The sequence below is a fragment of the Moschus berezovskii genome, chromosome 12 (genome assembly GCF_049115385.1).
Source record: "Moschus berezovskii isolate FMDL1 chromosome 12, NW_MosBer_1.0, whole genome shotgun sequence".
Taxonomy (NCBI): Eukaryota; Metazoa; Chordata; class Mammalia; order Artiodactyla; family Moschidae; genus Moschus; species Moschus berezovskii.
Window position 1 is genome coordinate 68,359,133 of NC_142471.1, and position 22,581 is coordinate 68,381,713.

General features: G+C 51.1%; 1 protein-coding gene across 6 annotated transcripts; it reads right to left on the minus strand.

Moving 5' to 3' along the window:
* Positions 1–2,020: 2,020 nt before the first annotated feature.
* On the minus strand, positions 2,021–22,523 carry KCNIP2 (potassium voltage-gated channel interacting protein 2). Of its 6 annotated transcripts, XM_055424811.2 has the most exons (10): positions 20,614–22,523; positions 6,839–6,934; positions 5,903–6,001; positions 5,120–5,244; positions 4,684–4,753; positions 4,472–4,542; positions 4,276–4,383; positions 3,977–4,081; positions 3,780–3,842; positions 2,021–3,484 (listed from the first exon to the last, which is right to left on the minus strand). In XM_055424811.2, the coding sequence occupies exons 1-10, from the start codon at positions 20,684–20,686 to the stop codon at positions 3,437–3,439; spliced, it is 858 nt and encodes a 285-aa protein (XP_055280786.2). In that variant the 5' UTR covers positions 20,687–22,523; the 3' UTR covers positions 2,021–3,436. The 6 variants fall into 6 exon arrangements, 5 of the variants coding, with proteins under 5 accessions (XP_055280786.2, XP_088698408.1, XP_055280784.2 ...); XM_088842282.1 differs by having other exon boundaries at positions 2,021–3,842; positions 5,903–5,956; XM_055424809.2 differs by lacking the exons at positions 5,903–6,001; positions 6,839–6,934; positions 20,614–22,523 and adding an exon at positions 16,680–20,549.
* Positions 22,524–22,581: the final 58 nt, after the last annotated feature.

Below are 22,581 nucleotides of genomic sequence, written 5' to 3' on the forward strand. Positions count from 1 at the left end.
TAACCACCAGACCTCCAGGGAATTCCCAGGATTGGTGATGAATTAAGGGAGAGTAGAGGGAAAGTGTGGAAGAAGAAAAGAAGACTCCTAAATTTTGACCTGAGCAACTAGGTAGATGATGTCATTCATTGAGATGGGGAAGACTAGGAAGGCATGAGTCAAAACTCCATTTTGAACATGTTAAGTATGACCATTATAGATCTACTTGAATTTGTCAAATAGGCAATTAGTGACTATGTGGGTCTTGGAGCTCAGAGGAGAATTCTAGGGATAAAAACTTAGGAGTCTCCTGCATATAGATAATGTTTAAAGCCATGGGATTGGATGTGTTATGGAAAAGAGGCTCCGGTCTGAGCTGTGGGGACCAATGTTTAATATTCCAAATGAGAAGGATGAGTTATCAAGGGAGGACTGAGAAGGGATGGCCAGAAAGGTAAAAGAAAAACAATAAAAAAGAGTGTTTTGAGATGGAGCAGCTAACAACATTCAGAATCTGAACAGTGGCCAGAAAAAAATGATCAGATCCCAACCTCCTGTCTTTTCTTTTTTTTTTCCTGGTTCCCATTTGTCTGCCCTAGCTCTGCGGTACTTCTCAGTTCCTGGAAATTCTCAGCTTCAGACTTCAACTTCCCTTAAGCTTGAATGTACCCTAAAATATAGAGACCATCTCCATATTTAAGCCAATTATATACATATACTTACCATGCCCATTTATCCAAATCATACAGTTATTCTTGCCAGGCCCCAGGATAGGATGGTAAGGGGGGAAAACACCTAGTCCAGGCACTCAAGGAGTGCTCAGGAGCTTACAGTGTAACAAAAAAGACAAATAATCACTCAAATAAATACACTTGAATATACAGTTACAAACTGATAAGTGCCTGGAAGGAAAAGTATAGGGCAACATGACAGCCTGTCACAGTGTTACATTGTCTCAATTATACATGACATGCATAGCATCCATCTTTCACACACAGATTTTCACTGTGCTCCAAGGTCACCCTGGACAGAGATTTGGGGGACTGAGTCTAGTATCAACCCTCCTATAAACTCATTGGTTGATCTTGAGCAAGTCCTCTCTGCTCTTTGGGCCTGTTTCCTCTTCTGTACAATGGAAGACTGAGAGGTGGACTAGATCACAGGTTCTTAATTAGGGCCCATGGATGGGCTTCAGGGACACAAAAATATATGGAAAACTGCTATGTTTTTCCTTTAGGTCCACAAATTTAATTAGATCCTACAGAGGGGTTGTGACCCAAAGAAACCCAAGAACCTAAGGAGCAGACAGCTATGTGATGATGTGAGCTGCAAAAACAGATGACAAAATGAAGGACTCTGGAAGTAAGGTTTTGTTTCTCAGACACCATACCCCTCCCTTGATCTTGTCAATGTGTGTATGTACAATGTTGGAAGAGAAGGTCTGATCCCCCTTCTATGGACTGTAAAGCTTAGTTACCACATAACAGTGCCCTAGAGAAAGGATGGGAGGAACTTAGCACTGGCAGCCCCTCTCCAGGAGCAGAACAAAGAAAGGTTCCTACGCTACACAGGAAGCTTCTAATACCCTTTGTGTCAACTGCTCCATGGTGACCTGTCCTTGGTCTACTTCATCAGCTCCCCCATCATTCTTGGCTAGAGTGCAGACACAAATGTTCATCTATACTAGCTGGAATGTTTACACAAAGGAACTTTCATTAGAACCTAAAGGAAAAAAAAAAAAAAGAACCTAAAGGGAATTCCCCTCTTAAAAGCATTTTGAAATTAACTAAGATGTATTAATATGTAAATTAGAAATTCTTGATTTGACTTGAAAGAATGTTTAGCCACAAGACAGCTGGCTTGGCATAGTCTTTGGGACATCAATCATCTTTCTCTTCCTTGTCTCCTCCAAGGATGAGGGAGATTCAGGAGCCTCTCTAAGGTCCAGGAGGTTTCCAACTCTTCCAGAACATGTGACTTGATCTCCCGCCAAAGGTTGGCCATACTCTAGGAAAGGAAGCATTGTCTTTGGGATCTAAAAGGCTGTATGAGTTAGGGGTTGTGAGTTTATGTGTGGGATAGGAGGGACAAAAAGACAGAGACAGCAACCTGTGCATAGCCATTGTGTTTTATTGGATCTGGTGATTTCTTATTTTACAAAAATTACAGAGGAACCAAAAATGCAAAGGAGTCAACAGTGTTCTTATGAGGAAGGGGACTCCTTGGGGGCCCTCCGCCTCAGTTCACAGCTGACTGGGAAAGTGAGCTAAATGGGACAAGCAGATATATTAAAGGGTAGCAGTGTGGCAGGGCTGCTGACAGTGAGGTGGGACCTGGATCCTATGGTCCCTGCCTTCAAAGTGTGCTCAGGGGCATCTCTAGGTAGATTGACTAGAGCACAAGGAAACTCTGAGTAGGCTATGAGGAGGCTATGTGGGGAGGCAGGAATAGAGCCTGGGTATATCAAAAATTCTCAAAATGCCCCCACACTGGGTTCAAATGCTATATCTGCCTCCTTCCTTCCTTTTTCTCCTAAGGCATCCACAGGTGGTCCCTGACTTACTCTATGCCTCCAGGTCTAGAGCAAATAGCAAATGAAAACTTAAGTTGTAGCCATCAGAGAAGGTAGGCTGAAACTTTGGCAGGTATCAGTCAAGACAACTGTCACCCATCTTCCCCCTGCTGCCACCACCACTACCCAAACAGGAAGGAAGGAGAGGAAGAAATTCCAGGGATCTGCCAAAATCTGGATCCCAGGTTCTCCTGGGATACTGAGGAGTATATGGAAATTTTCTGGGGATATTTCCAAGGTTTTCTGAAGAGCCTGGAAACACATATTCTGATGGCTTGGGGTGGCAGACCTGTAGAGCTCAAAGCTTTGGCCTGGTATGCTGTCACTGACAATCCCCAGGCCTTTCTGGCTCTCTACTGCAATTGCCTCCTAGGGCCTACCCTCTGGCTTAGACCCAAGGTTACTCCCTCCACATTCTTGACCCCCTCCTACAGCACTGTCAAAGGCCCTGGCCTGAAAGGCCAGGCAGTGGCAAGGACAGAACAGCCTTTTTATAAGGGAATCTTAGTGGAAATGTTTATGAGATCAGGGATGGGGGAAGCACCATAGCAGGAGACATTTTGCCTAGTGTTGTGGTTTCTCAGTTGGGGGGTGGGAGGGGAAGGACCACTCAATTCCCGTAACAGGGCACCCTTGGCACTGAGTTTCAGGCAGGACGGGGGAGCTGTTGGGAGTTGAGAACACCCACCACAGATACACTCTGCCCACTCCCAACCCCCCTCAGCTCCAGCAGTATGGACCACTAAATCCCCAGGCTCTTGGGTTCCTATAGCCCCCAGGGTAGAGCTAGGATGAGGACAGACCTGGGAAGAGAAGGGTGAGGTCCACCTGGACTAGGGCTAGAGCATGGTCCCCCCAGGGCAACTGACCCCCTCTCTTGGGGAGCTAGATGACATTGTCAAAGAGTTGCATGGACCTCATGATGTTCTCGTCCTGTAGCCATGGTGGGAGAGGCAGATTGGAGAAAAAGAAAGAAAAAGAGCTTATCAGAGAAAGGGAAAAGAACACTGATTCAAATATAGGGACGTTCAGAGACAGAAAGAGACAGTGAAGAAGGAGACAATCAGAGAGGTGGGGATGGGACAGGCCTCCCCAAGTTATGAAGGAAAAGGATTCAGAATTGGGGGTAGTTAGGGAGATGGTACTCTGCCCAAAGGAGCTTTCTCCTACATTATTGAATCAGGCCCTGAATCCAGATCAGGGAAATGTAGAGGGCAGGGCCTTGTACCTTTTGACAAGACTCAATGAATTCCTCAATAGTCACCACGCCATCCTTGTTCCTGTCCATCTTCTGCAAAAAGGTAGTCAGGTAGAGAAAACAGGAGGGATAACAGGAGAGAGGCAGGCAAAACTCGGGTAAGTTCCCTCCTGGGACCTTGCCTCCTTCCTTTCACTCCAAAACCCAGCCTGCCCAGTCCCAGGCACCTGGAAAAAGCTCTCCACGTGCTCCCTTGGGGCCTCCTCCCGGAGTGCAGGATATGTGTACTTGCCCATCATGTCATAGATGGACTTCATGATATCAAGCATTTCCTGTTAGACCAAGAGAGAAGAGGATCCCTCCTCAGAGCCTCCAGCCTCCTAACTAGAAGGCCTGGGACCTGGGGTAGACCTCAGCCCTTGCTGGTGATGCATATGTGTGTGGGTCACATTCCCCCCCTAGGGGCCCTGTGCCCGTCCCCAGACACATATAACCCCCCACCCCCAGCTCTTCAGTTGCCCCCCACCTCCTTGGTAATACAGCCATCCTTGTTGAGGTCATACAGGTTAAAGGCCCAGTTCAGCCTATCATCTGTGGTTCCCCGAAGAATCACCGACAAACCAGCCACAAAGTCCTAGGAAGGAGGCAGGGGAAAATGAGTCTTCAGGTACCTCACTCAACCCTCTCTCTGGGTTTGGGCTGGCCCACCTCCTCCAGCTCACCTCAAAACTGACTGAGCCATCATGGTTGGTGTCAAAGGCATTGAAGAGAAAAGTGGCGTATGTGCTCGAGTCTGCAGGATAAGTGTGGGCAAGCTTGGCTTCCAGACAGGGGCAGACTTCCTACCTCCCTACCTCTGTGGGGCTCTGCCAATCCCACTCACTTGGCATTTCCAAACCCTCCAGAACCTCTCCCCAAGGACTTGTCTCCTTACCTCCTTGAGGAAAGAACTGGGAGTAAATCTGCTTGAAGTCCTCCTCATTGACAATTCCACTGGGACATTCCTGTGGGTAGGGTGGGGAGGGAAAGCAGACTGAAGGAAGAGAGGAAACCCTCTTCTACTCACTGACCGTCTGCTCACCCACGTTCCCACCCCACCCTCCGTGGTCAGAGACTCCCAGAGAGGGGGGAAGTCTTTGCGTCTCTAGGGGGCTCACCACGTAGCTCTTCTACTGGAGGGAAGACTTCTCCCAAGCACACAAATAAAAAGCACAGCGCGGACAGGCAAGTCTACAGGCTCCCTTCTTAAACTGGCAGGCACCCCTATCTAGGAGCTGTCCCTTCCCCTCCCCATCGCTCTCACTCCCGGAAGCGAGGAAAGTCCTGCACAGACCCCGTACCTCCCCAGTTAGACTGAACTTTGCACTCACGTTTTTGAAACCCCGGTACAGGACCTGCAGCTCCTTGCGCGTGAATTTGGTTTGCTCCTGCAGCTGCTCCAGACCCTCGGGCCGGTGACACACGGTGGACAATTCAAACTCATCCTCCACGCTGTCTGCGGGGTGGGGGCGGTTGGGGGGGGGACAGCCGCGCCTCAGGCCTGTCCCCCATGACCCCTCTTCAAAATCACTTAACTACCCAACTCCCCCATCTCCGACGCGGGAGACCAGCCTGCCAGTTCCCCTAAACTCGAGCCAAGGACGTCAAGGCAAGGAAAGAAGACACCAAGTCAGCTTTAAAGTTAATCAGCGGGCTTAGTCCAAGGCCAGGCCTGGCCCCAGAGCCAGCGGTCTGAGTCACCGCTGACCCCTGGACCCTTGATCCCTGGTTGGAGGGGAAGGCCCCCAGTCCCATCTTCATCCCAGGACAGGAGCAGGAAAACTGGGTTGGAGAAGGGACTTCTGAGGGTGGGAACTCCGGGTCTTCCCTTACCAAACTCAGATCTGCCCAGCCTCACCCTTGCCCCGCCCAGACCCAGCCCTCCAGCCAAGCCCCGCCTATCCCAGCCATGCCTGAGCCATGCCTCGCCCAGCCCCAGCCAAGCCCCATCATTAGCCCAACTCCTGCCACACCCCTAGTGTGCCTTAGAGAAGGCCATCACCCCAGCCCCATCTCAGCCCCACCCCAGTTCCCACCATCCAGTCCCCAGGCAGATGCCCCAACCCAGGCTCCCAAAGTTCCCCGCACCCCCCCCCACCAGGAGAATAAGTCACCTGGGTCCAGCAGGCGGGGTCTGTGGGGGCGGAGGGAGGCTGGGGCGGCTAATGCTGAAGGGAGCGAACTGTCACCGAGAAAGCGGAAGACCCGGCCAACTGCACACACCTCGCCCCTCACACTCACAGCAAATCTCACAGACCTGCTTGTTACAATGCACACTCCCCATCTCCTCGCGCACGCAAAGGCACACGTAACGAATGAGCACAGAAACACACAAATCGGACCTTATGCATATCACACCTGTCCTTTTTTGGAATCTACCCCCATGTGGGACCCAGCAGAATCAAACACAATGACATTCTCAAGTAGTGACTACAAACCGGGTCTTTATAGCTTGCAAAATGCAGTATGTACAATCCTGTGAGGTGGACAAGGCCCAGATGAGGAAACTGAGGCCTACAGACAAAGCGAGGTCACTCAACTGGGGACCAGGCTGGTCCTAGAAAACTCCGGTATCCTGGTATCTGAAGGAAGGTGGACTCGGCCCTTACACTTGTATCCGTCTAGTCAAGGCACTGGTAACCTACCTCTCAAAGTCCAAAATATGCCCAAGGGCGGGGAGGGCGGCCAGACAACAACCCCATGCACAGACCCTAACGGTCACCTGGTCCCATCTCTGCCACCGTGGCCACACACTCACACAGGATCAGAGAGACCTCAGCCTGTCACACTGACCACGCCCCCAAATCCAGATCACGCCCCCAAATCCAGATCCCGCCCATTTCGCAGACCCAGATGGCCCACACTCAGGCCCCGCCTCCACACTGACCACGCCCACACATTCCCTGGGTAAACACGCCCCCTCACAGAAGGGTCAGCAGCCAGCGCCAGCCCACCTTTGCCAAGTTGATCACGCCCACACGCACTCTCGCACTCCTCACACCCCAGACACACACGGGCCCCACCCCCGGAAGCACAGGAGAGGCACTTGCTTTCACTGACTGAGGGCAGGGCTTGGGGCCCGCAGCAGGGCAGCAGCTTGAGGAACCGCTGCTTCAGCGCTTTTTTAGTGGGCCCTGGAGGGTGGCCTGGGAAGAGAGAAGACCCCAGGAGGGAACATTAACCCCGCTGTCCCTCCATTCCCTGTACCCTCCCCATCATCACAAATCAACCCCGTCTGGGGGCGGGTGTTGGGGGAAGATGGGGGGTGAAGGTGGAGAGAGTAGCTGGGGCCGGTTAGGGGAGTCCAGTGGGTTTCACAGGCAGGGAAGGTCCACCAAGGTGGCTTGGGCACCTTGTATAAAGGGACACAGCTGGGGACAGCAAGATGGCAGGGGCGGAGAGAAGTGGCATATTGGCCTCAGTCTTTGTTGACCCAGTGTCCTTGGCTCCAGTGCTATATAGCTGGACCTCTGAGGATGATGTCCAACCCAAGGACACCTCTCTCACACACACACATATACAGTGACAGGTGTGTATACATAGAACAATAAATTACAGAGTGATGGATGCCACACAGGGACAGCTTGTACCCAGTTCAGTTCAGTCGCTCAGTCGTGTCCGACTCTCCGCGACCCCATGAATCACAGCACGCCAGGCCTCCCTGTCCATCACCAACTCCTGGAGTTCACTTAAACTCATGTCCACAGAGTCGGTGATGCCATCCAGCCATCTCATTCTTTGTCGTCCCCTTCTCCTCCCACCCCCAATCCTTCCCAGCACCTCACTCAAACCCAGTGGCCTCCCAACACATGAACACACACACAGAGACACACCTACTTTGACCTAGTACTTACTCTTTAATACAAACATACACAAATTTGACTGACCCAGGAAAAACCAGACAGACATGTAGGCCATATAGGCCATCTTACACACAGCATGACCGATCAAACCACACAAAGAACACACAATGACCCTGGGGCATCATGTCACTGTATGGTCATCATGCTCATATCATATTGTGACCTAGATGCCCATGGCACCAGATACCTAAGGTGCACCTTACCCTCAGAACCTGCATTTGCCCTGGGCACACCCACCTTTCTTTCCTATAATCCCTCATTTCAAGGCACCTAGAATCTTCATGCCAGCAGAATAGAGTTCTCAGCTAATTCATCCACCCTAAAAGTATGTCCCTTCCCAGTCCTTTCCAGTATGACTTTCTTTTTGAAGGTGAAATGACAGCAAACTTTGAGGCAATGACAGACCTTGGAGGTGAGTATTTTGTTGTCATGTAGGACTATCCAGAGTCCACTAATCACAGTTCTCCTCACTTCCCCTTACTCACATATGTACCCCATGGCTCTAATTGTATCCCAGGGAGACCCTGCAAGTCCATGTTGTCTGTCTCCTGGCTGCACCCACCTCCAAACTCCAGGGTCAGAGCTCACTGGACCTGGCACACTGACTGAAGTTGGCTTCAGTCCATTCCTGGAGGGGCCCAACTTCCTTTAGTGGTAGGTTGACACCCCAGCTCCCTTACAGGCCCCGCCTCCCAAGCCAGGCTCCACCCTCAGGAAGATGCTCTGCTCCCAGGAGGGAACTACTTGAAGTTGGCACCTCCTCTCTCTCCCATTTGTCCTCTCTCCCCCGGAGCTATGGAGCAGAGGGAGGGAGGCAGTGAGCTGGGTGGGTGATCGATGGCGGTTTGGCCCCTGGCCCAGGGCTCCATTAGCCCAGACTTTGGTTTCCCAAAGCCTATTGTGCTGGGGGGCCTCCGGTGGTATAGTAGCCTCTGGACTGGGGGATGGCTCCCGCACCTCTCCCAACCTCCCCCTCTTCACACATGCCCCCTTCTGGTCCCCTGCCTGCTTCAAGGACTCAGTCTCCTCTAGGCTCTTCTGAATTGGGGAGAGAAAGGGGGTGCCTTCAGCTGACAGGATGCCTGTGTTTCCTTGGATGTCCACCCCCTTCTTGCACCAAGAGTCTAAAGGGGATGGCAAGTTAGATCCTGACTGACTTCATCTTTTCAGGACTGAATGAATCCCAATGCATCCAACACCAATCCCTGCACCTCACCCCACTCCAATAAATGCAGCAGAGGATGGAGGGTAGACTAAGACTTTTCTGCTCTTACTGAACCCTAAAGCAGGCAATTCATGAGCCTTCTTCTTGACCTTAACTCCCTTTACATCTTTTCAGTTCTCCCACATGTCTACCCTGCAGTCCTCTTATCATGGTTCTTGCCTGTTTTCCTGTCCATAATGGAACTGGGGAACAGCCATGCTATGAAGCTGCACAGTTCTTGGTATGAAAAAGGAGAGGCTAAAAATCCCTGGAGAAGGCAGAACATGTTCCCCTCTCTACCTTCAGTATCACTCTTCCCACTTGACTGTGGGGTCAGATGGAGAACTGACTTCCCACTTACAATGTCTAGGCTCTGGAGCCCATTCTGCCCTCAGATCCTGACAGGACCTAGGAGAGGCAAGGGGTCTTGGGAAGCAGGGTCCCTGATCTGATCCACCCCTCACTCTCCTACCAGAGTTGATCTATGAATGTTTCAGTCACAGTATCCCCAACTCCTGTCCCTCCAGAACCCATCCCATCCTTTGCCTTGGGTATGGAGCTAGCATATCCTCAGGAACTCTGGCAATAGCCACACACACAATCAGATACCCCAAGAGGCTCAGCCACACACTCTGTGCCCCTCAGGCACTTTTGCCATGTCATAAAGCTACACACAGTGTCACTCAGACACACTCAATCACATCCCTGTCACATACACAGGTTCAAGTAGTCACACATTTTGTCCTTTCTTACACACGTGAATACCCAGTCACACCACCCCTGTATCTCTCACACACTGAGTCCACACATACTGTGACCCAAACCTGCAAGGATGGAGGTGTGGAGAGTGACACACATCTTCAGAGCCATTGTGGGTCCCTGACCCCAAAAGGGGACCGCCCCCACAGAAGTCTGGTGTTATCTCAGGATTCCCAGAACCTCCTTCCTCTATTCCAGATACCTTTGCCTGTCTCCAGACTTTTCCTTATTCCTCCAGTTTCTCCTTATCCCCAGTCCCAGTCCCCCCATGCTGTACCCCTCACCACCTCCCTGCCTCCTGGCCATCTTTCCTCACCTCCCTCCAACACCCAGTCCTCCAGATTCCCTCTCTTTCTCCCCAGATCCACCCTTTGAGTCCCCCTCTTTACCTCTCCATGATGTCCTACTCCCCCACCTTCTCTCTTCCCCTCCCCCAGATGCCCCATCCCATCACTAACCTGCTTACCCCTGCAGCCCCCACCCTAGTCATAAAGTCCCCAACCCTGTAGGCACTGTCCCTTTAGCCAGCAGACCAGACTTGCTCAGATACCTGCGTTACCTTCCAAGGAGACAGGCTCAAAGAGACCAAACTGCTCCAGGACCTTGACAAACAGGGCGAGGACCACAAGCACAGCGACCATCTCCAGCCCTTCCAGGTTCATGGTGGGCCTGGGGCATGGCCCCCCAGGCTGAGACTGGCCCGCTCTACTCACACTTCCTCCCCCTCAGGCTCCCCAGACTGAGTAGGACCGCCTGCAGTCTCCCTTTCTGCTCCTTCCCCGGATCTCCTCCCTCTCCCCCCTTACCCCGCCTCCCCACAGGCCTCCCAGCCACAGCCTCCCAGCCACAGCCTCTTCCTCTTCTCAGGGACCACTTCAGCCTATAGATTGATATCTCCTCCGGAGCTTCTGGTGTGAAGGATACGGCCCAGGCCAGGCCAGAGGAGGAGCAGTAACTTGCCTCTCCCCCTGAGGACAGCTTCCCTCAGACACCCTGTGGCTACTCTGTGCCAAAGAAAGGGGCAGAGGGAAGACCTATGCTTAGAAGTCAGGGGCTAGCAGTGTATGTGTGTGTGTAAGACAGAGAAACTAGGAACTACACATGCGTAAGAATATGTTATGGGTGTCTGGGTGCCTTCATGTGTGTATATTCCTGTGTTTGTGTGCAGAGAATGTGTCCCTCTTATATATTATCTCTGTGTGTTTACACGATTGTGCACCTGTCTTAGGGATGTGTGTGGTGTATATGGGTATGTAACCTGAGTGTCTGTGGTGTGTGTGAGTGTATTGGAGTATTTCTGAGTGTATATAAAGTGTGCTGCTGCTGCTGCTAAGTTGCTTCAGTCCGACTCTGTGCGACCCCATAGACGGCAGCCCACCAGGCTCCTCCGTCCCTGGGATTCTCCAGGTATCTGTATTTTAGCAGGGTTGTAACGTGGGGGTCTGAAGATTGGTAATATGGATGTATCCTATAATTAGGAGTATGGGTCTGTGGTGGTTGTGTAATTGTATCTGCATGAAACTGTATGAAAACATGAGGGAGGAGAAGGCAGTGACCTCTCCAGTCAGGAGGACACCACCTACATTGATTGAGGTTGCCATGGAGACTAAAAGGTGGGAAGCACTCTTATCCCCCCTGGCCACAGACAGGGAAACTGAGGTCCAGGGGAGGGAGGATTAGGTCCAATAGCCTGGGCAGGGAAAAAAGGCTGCTTAGCCCTAACATGACCCTCTGGGCAGGGGACTCATCGAAGCTGACTTTAGGACCCAGAGAATCAACCTCTTTGGGAGTGGAAGGGCTTCCCTGATAGCTCAATTGGTAAAGAATTCACCTTTAATGAGGGGTCCTGGGTTCCATCCCTGGGTTGGGAAGATTGGGAAAGGAAGGGTGTGCTCTTCCCTTCCTTCTGGCAGGGGCCTCACTCTGGAGTTGCCAAAGTCCTGCCTGCTCTTTGGGAATCTTTACAGAGCAGACAGGAGAAACCCAGGGCTAGAGGGAAACCTGACCCTTCCAGGAGAGCTGCCCAGCCCGGGTGTGCCCCTGGAGCTCCTCCCCCATCTTCCGGACCCCTCCAGGTGGTGCTGTGTGGCAGGAGAGGGGCTTGCTGAGCCAAGGAGCCAGAAGACACCCGCCTCTGACTACCGCCACATCTGGTGAGCACTCAGTATGTGCTAGATAATGTGCAGTGTGACATCATCACACTGAATTTACACAATAAACCTATGAATGAGGTACTGTTACGGGTGGGAAAACTAGGCAAAAGGAGTTTAAGCAAATCTCCAAGATCAGTAAGTGTCAGATCTTCAATTTTCAGCCATCCTGACTGAGCCTGCACTCTAAACTACATTACACTACAGTGGATCCATTCATAGACAGCTTGCCCACACAGGAGGCCCAGTTTAGGAGGATTAACCCCAGAGGAACCCTTCCTTCCCTATATAGCTCTGAGATGTCTCTGTGTGAGCCTCAAAATGAAAGTGGAGAGTGAAAAATTTGGCTTAAAATTCAACATTCAGAAAACTAAGATCATGGCATCTGGTCCCATCACTTCATGGCAAATAGATGGGGAAACAATGGAAACAGTGACAGATTTTATTTTTGGGGGCTCCAAAATCAATGCAGATGGTGACCGCAGCCATGAATTTAAAAGATGCTTATTCCTTGGAAGAAAATTTACGACCAACCTAGGCAGCATATTAAAAAGCAGAGATATTACTTTGCCACCAAAGGTCCGTCTAGTCAAAGCTATGGTTTTTCCAGTAGTCACATATGGATGTGAGAGTTGGACTATAAAGAAAGAACTGATGTTTTTGAACTGTGGTGTTGGAGAAGACTCTTGAGAGTCCCTTGGACTGCAAGGAGATCCAACCAGTCCATCCTAAAGGAAACCAGTCCTAAATATTCATTGGAAGGACTGATGCTGAAGCTGAAACTCCAATGCTTTGGCCACCTGATGCGAAGAACTGACTCATTTGAAAAGACCCTGATGCTGGGAAAGATTGAAGGCAGGAGGAGAAGGAGACAACAGAGGATGGCATCACTGACTTGATAGACATGAGTTTGAGTAAGTTCTGGGAGTTAGTGATGGACAAGGAAGCCTGGCATGCTGCAGTTTATGGGGTTGCAAAGAGTCGGACACGACTGAGTGACTGAACTCAACTTGGGGATGGGTGCCAGTCCCTACTGCTTCATTTAAGGCTCACAGATCTGCAGTTCTACAAGGCTACCACTGGGGGTCAGGACTTCATCTCACACCATATATCTTACCCCTTCCTTCTCCCAACATCCTTGGGAAGGCGTGGGGAATGATTGGGCAAGAGCTTGCCCGTCCCCACTCCTTGAAGAAGTCAACTCAGGGATTGTTTTTGGTTTCTCACACCTTTGAAGGTTACACACCTTTGAAGGGTTTACAGATAAAATGAGCAAATATTCAGTATCTCCCTCTCACCATCCAAAATCCATGTATGGCATTTAATACCTTTCCCCTACTCTCATCAGCAGATCTCTTTTTTGAGTCAGCTTGGCCTCCTCACTGTCCCTCAAACACAGGAAACTCAGTGCTGTTTCTTACCTCTGCTCCTGCTAGTCCCTCTGCCTGGAATGCCCACCCTCTGCTCTCCTGTCCTACATTCTTACCTGTCCTTTAGGGACAGCTTAAATTCCCTTTTCTTCAGAACCTCCAGCCCTCAGCAGGCTCCTAGCTACCTGAAATTCTAGCGTACTCACTGTTAGACCCTCAAAACTCAGAACCTAAATTTGTAATGTTATTAGTGGGAACAGTAAAAGGCAGCATAGCATGGTAGGAAATAATGTGGGTGAGGGTGCCAGGCTCCTTGGGTTTATATCTGCCACTTGCAATTAACTGGGCAAGTTCTTAATCTCTGTGTGCCTCAATTTCCTATCTCGTATGGTTTTGAGGCCCTCCTAAATGAACTAATACATGGAAAGCTGTCAGAATAATTCTAAGCAGAGAGTAACTGTTTATAATTGTTTGCTGCTATCATTAATAACAGACATTCCCCTGCTTACATTTCTACAGCTCTTAACAATTTATAAAGCATTTCCACAAACATTGTTACTTCCATGGCTTCTCATGACAACCCCATGAAGTAGGCAGATGAAAAGTATTGTGCCCATTTCACTGATGAGGTAAATGAGGCCCAGAGAAGTAAAGGAACTCACCCAATGTCACCTAGCTAAGAAAGGATGTTGCAAATTTGAACCCAGGTCTTCCTGGATCAATCCTGTTTCCTCAATTAGATTCTTAGCTCCTAGAGGGCAAAGATATTAAAAATATTGGACCTATACAAATTGAATGCCAGGCTCTGAGCCAGTGACTGTGCAACAAAGGTGAACCAAACAGGGTTCTGGCTTCCTGGGCAGGAAGAGACAGCCATTTGACAGAACTATAAGGCAACTATTCATTAAAAAAATATTTGTTGTGTATCCACTAGGAACTGTTTAAGAACAGGCCATGAAATGAGCTCTAACTGGGAGCCCAGGAAAAACCTGGAAAGGGTGTTTTTTGAGCTAGTTCTTTAAGGATGGCTAAAAGGTCAGCAGTCTGCCTTAACAAAGAGCATTTACTGAGAATGCTTTATGTTCTTGATACTTTGCACATGTTATCTCATTTAGTTCTCATAACAGACCTACTAGTAGGGTCTATTATTATAGTTGACATGGTCAGATAGAGTAGAACTATACCCATTTTGCAGATGAAGGAACTGAAGCTCAAAGAGAAGTGACTTTCCCATGACAATACAGATGATAAAAGATCAAGACTTGAACCAGAACTAGTGATCTGCCAGCTCCTTCAGTCTGTCTCTCCAACGTGTATGGGGGTCAAGGAATCCTGAGTGACTGAAGCTTAGTTCATATTAGGGGAGCTATGAGTGATAAGACCAAAAAGGGGGTGAATTCCATGAAACCTTTGATGCCAAGCCAGACTATCTGAATTGAAAGAGGCAGCATAGCAGTATCTCCCTCCTCTCTGCTGCTGATTCACAGATGGACAACCATTCAGCCAGTTGCCCTGTCCATGGACCCTCCTCTTCCCTCTAAACCTTACCCTCACCCTTCAAAGACCCAAGTCCTAAATCACCCATGCTTCTGGTGGGAGGATCTAGTAGAAGTGAAAGAGCAAGTTGCTTTTCAGGCTCTCTCTTCCCCTACTCAGAGACCTCTCAAGGCTCTGAGCCATGTGAGAAACTTGCCGAGGTCTGTCCTCCCGAGGCATCCCTCTGCCACTTGGCTCTTCATCCAGAGGAGTGAAGTCTTAATGGAAGCTCTTCAGGCATAGTGAGGGCTGAAGGGAAATTATCTTGAAGCATTAGGTGAACTCTTCCTTAGGTCCCTCAAATCTCACCATAGAAATACCCCTATCACTGAGTCATTTACTTTGCTGCTGCTACTGCTACTAAGTCACTTCAGTCGTGTCCGACTCTGTGTGACCCCATAGATGGAAGCCCACCAGGCTCCCCCGTCCCTGGGATTCTCCAGGCAAGAACACTGGAGTGGGTTGCCATTTCCTTCTCCAATGTGTGAAAGTGGAAAGTGAAAAGTGAAAGTGAAGTCGCTCAGTCATGTCCGACCCTTAGCGACCCCATGGACTGCAGCCTACCAGGCTCCTCCATCCATGGGATTTTCTAGGCAATAGTACTGGAGTGGCTTGCCATTGCCTTCTCCGGTCATTTACTTTACGAAGTTCAAATCCAGAGAAACGCTGCCTTCTAGGTAACCAGCCCACTTTCCTATCTGCCCTTGCTCCCCTAGTGAAGGACCCAGCCAGTGAAGACCCTTCTTTCAGCCCTCAGCCCAACTCCATCCCCAGCCAGGCTAGGACACAGCAGCCCCCAGCTGCATCAGGTGATTAATGACCTCCCTAGGCCTTGGGGCTATTTTAGGGCCTGGAAGTCATGCCTGCTATGATTGAGAGCTGGCTCTGCCTGGCTCCAGCCATCTGTCACTTGAGACAGGCCCAAGCAGGGGCTCGGAGGACACATGCTCCCCAAGAGACATCCAAGTATGACTCTGGCTCAGCCCCATGGCCCCTCCTTCTGGAAGCACATGGTAAGGAGAGGCCTGCTTATACTCCAGGGACTCAAGGAGATACCATGGCGAGAGCCAGCGAACTACAGATCCCAGAATGCCATGGGCTAGGTTGTTTTGGTCTCCCCAGGCCAGGTGAGGAGGGGGTGCTGGGTGTTTTGGGCCCTACCCAGGCAGCTCTAAGGAAACCCACAGTGTGCATAATCCGCAGTGCCTTTATATGATACCCACAATCCACATGCCATATAAATTCCACAAATACCACACCAAGGTACAACCTTGTGAAATCTACACAGCTAACTTACTGTGACTCAGGAGCCCTTAACCCAACTCTAAAGCACAGAATTCCAGTATGCACAGTCTTAGTGTCACAGAATCCCAGGGATATGTAACCCCAAGGATGCATGGGCCCAGTGATCACAACCCCAGTGATGTACAAACCCCCTTAATTCAGATTCCCAGAGATAGACAAAACAGTGACATGCAATTCTTATGCCACACAAATCTATCCATCCCATCATACATAAACTCACTAGCTGAGTTCACGTTGGTCCAGTCATACTTCAGGATTTTTTTCTTCCTGCACACTGCCCCTAGTCATCTTAAGATCCCATTCAACTAAGCAATTCAGTAAAGGGTTTTGCCTTTTCCCCGCCTGCTGTAAGCTTCCTCCTTTTATCCCTGTCCCCCTCCTTTTACCTCCCACATCCACCTGCTTGAGGTCTCCACCTCTGCTCTCACCGAGAAGCCTTGCCCCCTCCTCCACCATTGTGAGGAACCGTGATGCCTCTTGTCCTTTCCCCTTTGAAGACTCCTATGTCCCCCACCTTCTCTTTAAGGGACCCTATCCAAAGCTCCACTTCTGTTGGAGTGTTGTCCTTTAAACTCTTTTCTTTAAGGGATCTTGCCCCTTCCATCTCTGTAAGGGACCCTTTTTCTCCCCACCTCTGTAAGGCTCTTATTTCACTTCTTCGCTTACTTTTTCAGGGATCCAGCCCCTTCCTCCCTTCCTCATACCTGGCGACAGTGACCCAGTCACCAGCTGGTAGAGGGATCGCGCTGCCTGCCCCAACGGGCTCCGGCACCTGCGGGGGCATCTGTTCATGGTCCTGCCGAGAGCACAGTGGCCAAGCTCCACCCCCAAGGCTCGGGGCGTTCTGATCTCCGCCCCCAAGGAGTGGGCCCCGCGTGGGCGGCGCGGGAGGGCCGAACCCACAAGGACCAGAGTCTCAGGCAGTAGAGTCGCGATCCGCTTCCCGTCCTCTCCAGGTCATAAGAGGGGAACTCACCCTGGCCCCCATCGTCTGAAGCACCCGCCCCCAAAGTTCTGACTGGGGAGGGGCTGGAAGGGGGCAGCACGGACTCTCCCTCAGAGCCTTCTCTGGGAACATTTTCTGAATTTCCGGTGGGGAAGGGTGCAACCATGGTTTTTGAAAAACGATCCGGAGAGCGAAAACATTTTTTATTGCCGCATCGCCCCCTCCTCTTCCCATTTTTGACAGAGAAGGGGAAGGGTTAGAGGACTTAGTTGTCATGGCAACTCCCCACACTTCCATACTTCCTGGACCAATGGGTGAGGGAGTAGAAGGGACGAGGAGGAAATGACCAGTGTATTGGAGAGGCAGAGGGATGGCAGGGATGTGCCCCTACCATCTCTGGCTTCTGGCTCTGAATATTTGGCACAGAACTGTTCTGTGTCGCTATGTCCTGGTTCAGCGGGTTCAGACTCTCCCATATGCTGACTGTCAGCCAAAAGCATCGACGAAAAGCCCCCCTACCCGAAGTCCTGGCCCTAACCCCTTTCCTAGACTCACCCCTAACTGGTTATAACCAAAGTAAACCCTTCTAGGGCCCACTAACACCTTCTAACAGAGCTTATGGGGATCCCACTCTTCCGACTGGGATTCCATATTTTTTGGCTGAAAATCCTACATTTAGGAGGTGAAAGTCACCTCTGAACTTCGTGGAACAAAATCTGGACACATCCCCATCTGGAATCAGCTCTGCAAGCATGGTTTCACTAGGACCACACGGGGGCGCCCCAATCTCGGAACAATATTTATGGCCAAACAGAAGCGACTCCGAAGATCTCAGACCCGGGACCGAGTTCAGGCCTTGGCCACCCAGGTCCCAGCTCTCCTTTCTTCTTCAGTTCTTTCCTTGATTCCAGCTTGGACAGAACAACTGCTGATTACTGCCTTTTCTCACCTCATCGAACTGCCAAACGGTCCTGATGGGCTGGGAAGACTGGAGGGGCTGAACGCGGGGCGGGGCTCAGACTGGTTTCTCCTCAAGTCTCTCTCTCAGATTTGTTTTGAGCCTGGGGTGGGAGTAAGGAAAGTGGCTGGGGCAACCCAGAATGCCCTGAGGTATGATTTTAGCGTCCCCTCCTCCCTGTCAGCCTGATAGGCTTGGATGACTGAAATCGAAGGATACCACCAAGTTCGATTCAAGGAATCCAGCCTGCACAAGGAACATTGGAAACCTGAATAGCAGCGCTGCACTTCCGCCTTTCACGCGCTTCAGCACCGCGGACAACGACTTCACCTCAGGCTTCAGCTCAGGCGTCTCTACACCCAAGGCCTTAATACTGGTTTCCCAACCCCACTTATCTCCTGCTAAAGATAAGCCCTCCTTCGAAAGGAGAGCTTCTGGTAGTCTTTTTTCCCACTTTCCAAGTCGTGTGGATGCTGACATGGAACACAATTCTTTGATGATTGTCAAATTTGAACTATTTCCCTTGGGAAATAGGGAGGTAGAAAGTAGTATTTTCCATTTTACAGATGAGAGAAGTGAGGCTCAGAGAGCAAAAGTCAAACAGAGCTGGCATTCACACTTCCATTCCTTTATCTTCCAGTACAAGGGCTTCCCCCCTTCTACCTAATCTCTGATTCAAATGGACAAGTTGGGAGGGGATGATTCCACTGAAGCGAAAACTGAAAGTTAAAGTCACTCAGTCGTGCCCGACTCTTTGCGACCCCATGGACTCTACAGTCCATGGAATTCTCCAGGCCAGAATACCGGAGTGGGTAGCCTTTCTCTTCTCCAGGGGACCATCCCAAGCCAGGGGTCGAATCCAGGTCTCCCTGGGTTATAGAATCGCAGGCAAATTCTATACCAGCTGAGCCACAAGGGAAGCCTAAGAATACTGGAGTGGGTAGCCTATCCCTGATTCAGCAGATCTTCCCAACCCAGGAATCGAACCCGGGTCTCCTGCATTGCAGTCAGATTCTTTACCAACTGAGCTACCAGGGAAGCCCAAATGAAACGGAAGAATCAGTTAAAGCAGGAAGCAAACACTGACTACTGTGGTGCTAATAAGGGCCCTGGGGCCCTTGCTACTCTCAAGGATCCTGAGTTGGTGAGAACAGAGTTCAAAGCAGAGCTTGTCAGCTGGACCTTTGGAATCCACCCGGGTCTGAAACGCATCTAGGTCACATCTGAGGCCTGCCTCAGTGGAAGGGCTCCCTCTTCTGGGAGTCTGGGCTTAGGGACTAGAACCTCTGCAGGGTGGGTGAGTCACACCTAGTCCTCTTGGCATCCCCAAGTCTTAACCTCACTCCTCTCAAGACAGGCATGGATCTTGGCCTCCCTTCACCTTCTCAGCTTGTCTTCAGACACAGGGGAGACAGTCTCCCTCCTCCTGTTCTCTGTTGGAGTTCTTGGGTTGGCTGCACAATGAGACAGAAACACACGTACATGGAAATGTACACAAGGTGACACAGTCACCCACACAAACACATGGATCTGCCTACCAAACCCAGGAATATGCACAGGCACAGATGTACTGGTCTCACATATCTCCCCAGTGTGGGAGAGAGAGGATGCCTGGGCAGCAAAGTGGTTTGGAAGATACTTATAAGAAGAGGCCACATGGCACTTCCCAGGCCTAAAGCTTCTGTCTCTGGGTCTGGAGGGGAAGCAAGAGGGTGTGTTTTCCTCCAGGTTTGGGTGAAGTTTTGGGAGGGCTGTTGGGGGCTGAAGGAGCTTCAGTTGTTAAGAATGATCTCTAAATACTTTGGGTGGGGGCACTGACCCAGCATTAACCAAAGCCTCCCCACAGGAGCTGGGTGTCACTCCTGGAAGCCAGGCTGGGTAGATGGATGCAAGTCCCTCCTTGGGTCCACTGGGCTGTTTGTGGAAAACAAGCAGAAGCAGTGGTGTGCACTAAGGACCCTTTTTTGCACCAGGAAGCCAGAGAGGCAGCAAGGGTAAGTTATGTCATAGACACAGAGCCCTACTGCAGACATCACCACATGAAAGTACACAATCTGTATCAAACACCAATATAACCAGTCTCACAATCACAAAACACAACACAGCCCACTTTAACACATGCTTGTCCCAGGAGGTTCACAGTCACAAAGTCTTACAAACAGGCATACCACCATAAAGTGAAAACCTGACACATACTGGTAGTCACATGGCATTTCATACAGAATCACACACTCAAAGCAGTTGCACACAGAACAGAGATACACGGTCAAAACAACTTCATTAGTACAATTTGGGTTCTGCACAACCTCACTGAAACATCTGACAGGATCATACAATTGCAGAGTCACAAGCAATCACACTAACTCTGGCTGTCACCAAGCCCAGGGCACATGGCAACCAGCTGTGGGAGGCGCACACACACACATATACACAGACACACAGAGAATGACAGGTGCTCACACATGTAACATCTCCCACTCTAGACCCCCTCCTAGCCTTGTGTCACACATTCCCACACCTGCTGCCTCTGCCCACCTGCTCTCCCCTGAATCCCCATCCCCCGCGGGACCCAAGGTTTTGAACCTCAGTGTCCTGTTGCCCAGAACTGCTGGGAGGGTGCCTGGTAATGGGTCAGAGTGTGGGTAAGGGCCTGGCAGGGGTCAAAGGAGCTTAAGGGTTAGGGGAGATGGAATCTACCCTCCTCCCTCCCCCGCCCCCCGACCCCCCGACTCACCCGTGAGCTGGTCATAGGATCCGTCCAGGTCTCGTGAATCGGACAAACTCTCCTTACGGCTCTGGCCCCGCATGGCCCCCGGCGCCCCCCTCCCGTCCCCACCTGGGCCGTGGGAGGGGGCGCCGGGTGGCCGGGATAGGGAGCTCACACGGCGCCCCCTGGCGGCGTAGCGTGCTCTCGGGGGCTGGTGTACGGAGAGTCCGGGCTGGGGCGAGGAGTAGGGGATCTCTGATGTCTAGGACCCACCTGGGGGTACTGGGGCAGGAGCGGCAGGCTGGAGCAGTGGGTGAGCGCAGAGCCGGAGGTAGAGCGGAGAAGAACACGGAGCTGGAGCCGAGCCGCCTCTCTTCCCGCCCCCTCCCCGCGCTGTCACCGCCACCTCCCCTCTTTGGCGCTGCCGGGATTGGTTCCCCCTACCCCCGCCCCCTCCTCCTTGCAGCACGGGGGAGGCACCCGGTGAAAGGGTGAGCAGAGAAGTGCTGGGAAGGAGCCCAGCTCTCTGGCAACACTACCCCCTAAACTTGAACCCCCGGGTCTTGGGGGTGGAGGAGGGTGCAGGGCCAGAAAGGCCCCACTGGGAGGATTCCCCGGCCAATTCTCAGCACTCCTGCTCCCACCCTCAGCACTGGCTAGCCCCTATTTTCTCTGTGGTTCTCTGCCGATGTGTGAGTCTCTGTGGCCCCCACCATTGACCAGCCCGCTTGAAGGTGTAAAGGGGATGTAAAGGTCAACCAGCCTTTAAGGCAGGCTCATCTCAGGCCAGTGGACTACAGTTTTCTCTCATAAGGACCCCTACCCTCACCCACTGCAGAACCCTGTCTCTGGGCCCTATTTGCCCTCAGGGTGCTTTCTTCCATGATCTAATGACCTCTGCTAGCCAACTGGGAAGAAAATGAAAATAAAGACTGAACCAGGTCAGTTTCTCAAGACTTTCTTGCTCTTTTGTTCCTTTTTTCTCTCTCAACTTTCCTGCCCTGCTATATTCCGTCACTTGCCCTGTCCTAGATTCCCTCTGATTTCCAGAGGATGTGGGAAGGGGTCTGGGGATGCAAGCAAAGGTGGAGGGCAATGTCCTTGTTATGAGGCTCCTTCCATTAGCTACTTTTCTGAAGCAAGGGGTAGGCATAGGGCTGGGCTATCTCCAGCTCCCAGTAATGGCGACTGAATGGCTGAGCCTACTTGTCTGACCTTCCCCACAATGCTTCCTGGGCTCCAACCCCATGAACCCCCCAAGTGCCATGAGAACTGGTGGGGGGCAATGTCTGATGTATCTTCATGGTATGGTGGCAGTGTCCCAGGTAATCCTGCCTACCCAATTGCTCCCCCAGAGGAGTAACCTGCTGAGATGGAAAGCTTCAGCTGAAGTGACCCCAGCACATTTAATCTTTTCAATTGGATTAATTTCCAAGCACTTGATTCAATTAACCCAGTAGGAATTGTGGTTAGAGTTCAGGCATGAGAAAGGGACAAGTAGCTGAAGGAAGGATTATTTTGGGGAGGAATGCCCTACTTCTGGCTTTCCCCTGACTCTGGGGGTCTGCCACAGACCTGGTATAGACATGGGTACAGGGACAGGGCATGGGCAGTTCCTTTGGGGGTTAAATTCTAGGAAAAGATGGGACTCTTATGTGGAGTTCTGAGCATAGGTATATTTAAATAGGCCAAGAGATGGGTCCTTAAAATGGAGGGCAACAAGTGCTCTGTTTATTGCCCCGCGCCCTGGACCTGCCTTTACTCACTTTACAAGGAAGCCTGAAAGGAATCCAGAAGCAGCCCAAATAGGCTGGTTCACCTCCTTAACACCACATGTGGAGGTAGAGGGATTCTCTTCTTCCTTCCACTCAAAAGGCAAGGAAGGCTACAACTTCTGAACTGAACTGGCTTCCACCAAGACTAGGAGACTGAGGAACAGAGCCTATAAGGGGTTCCCTAGCCAGATGAGACCAGCACCTGGGAGATTACCTTAAC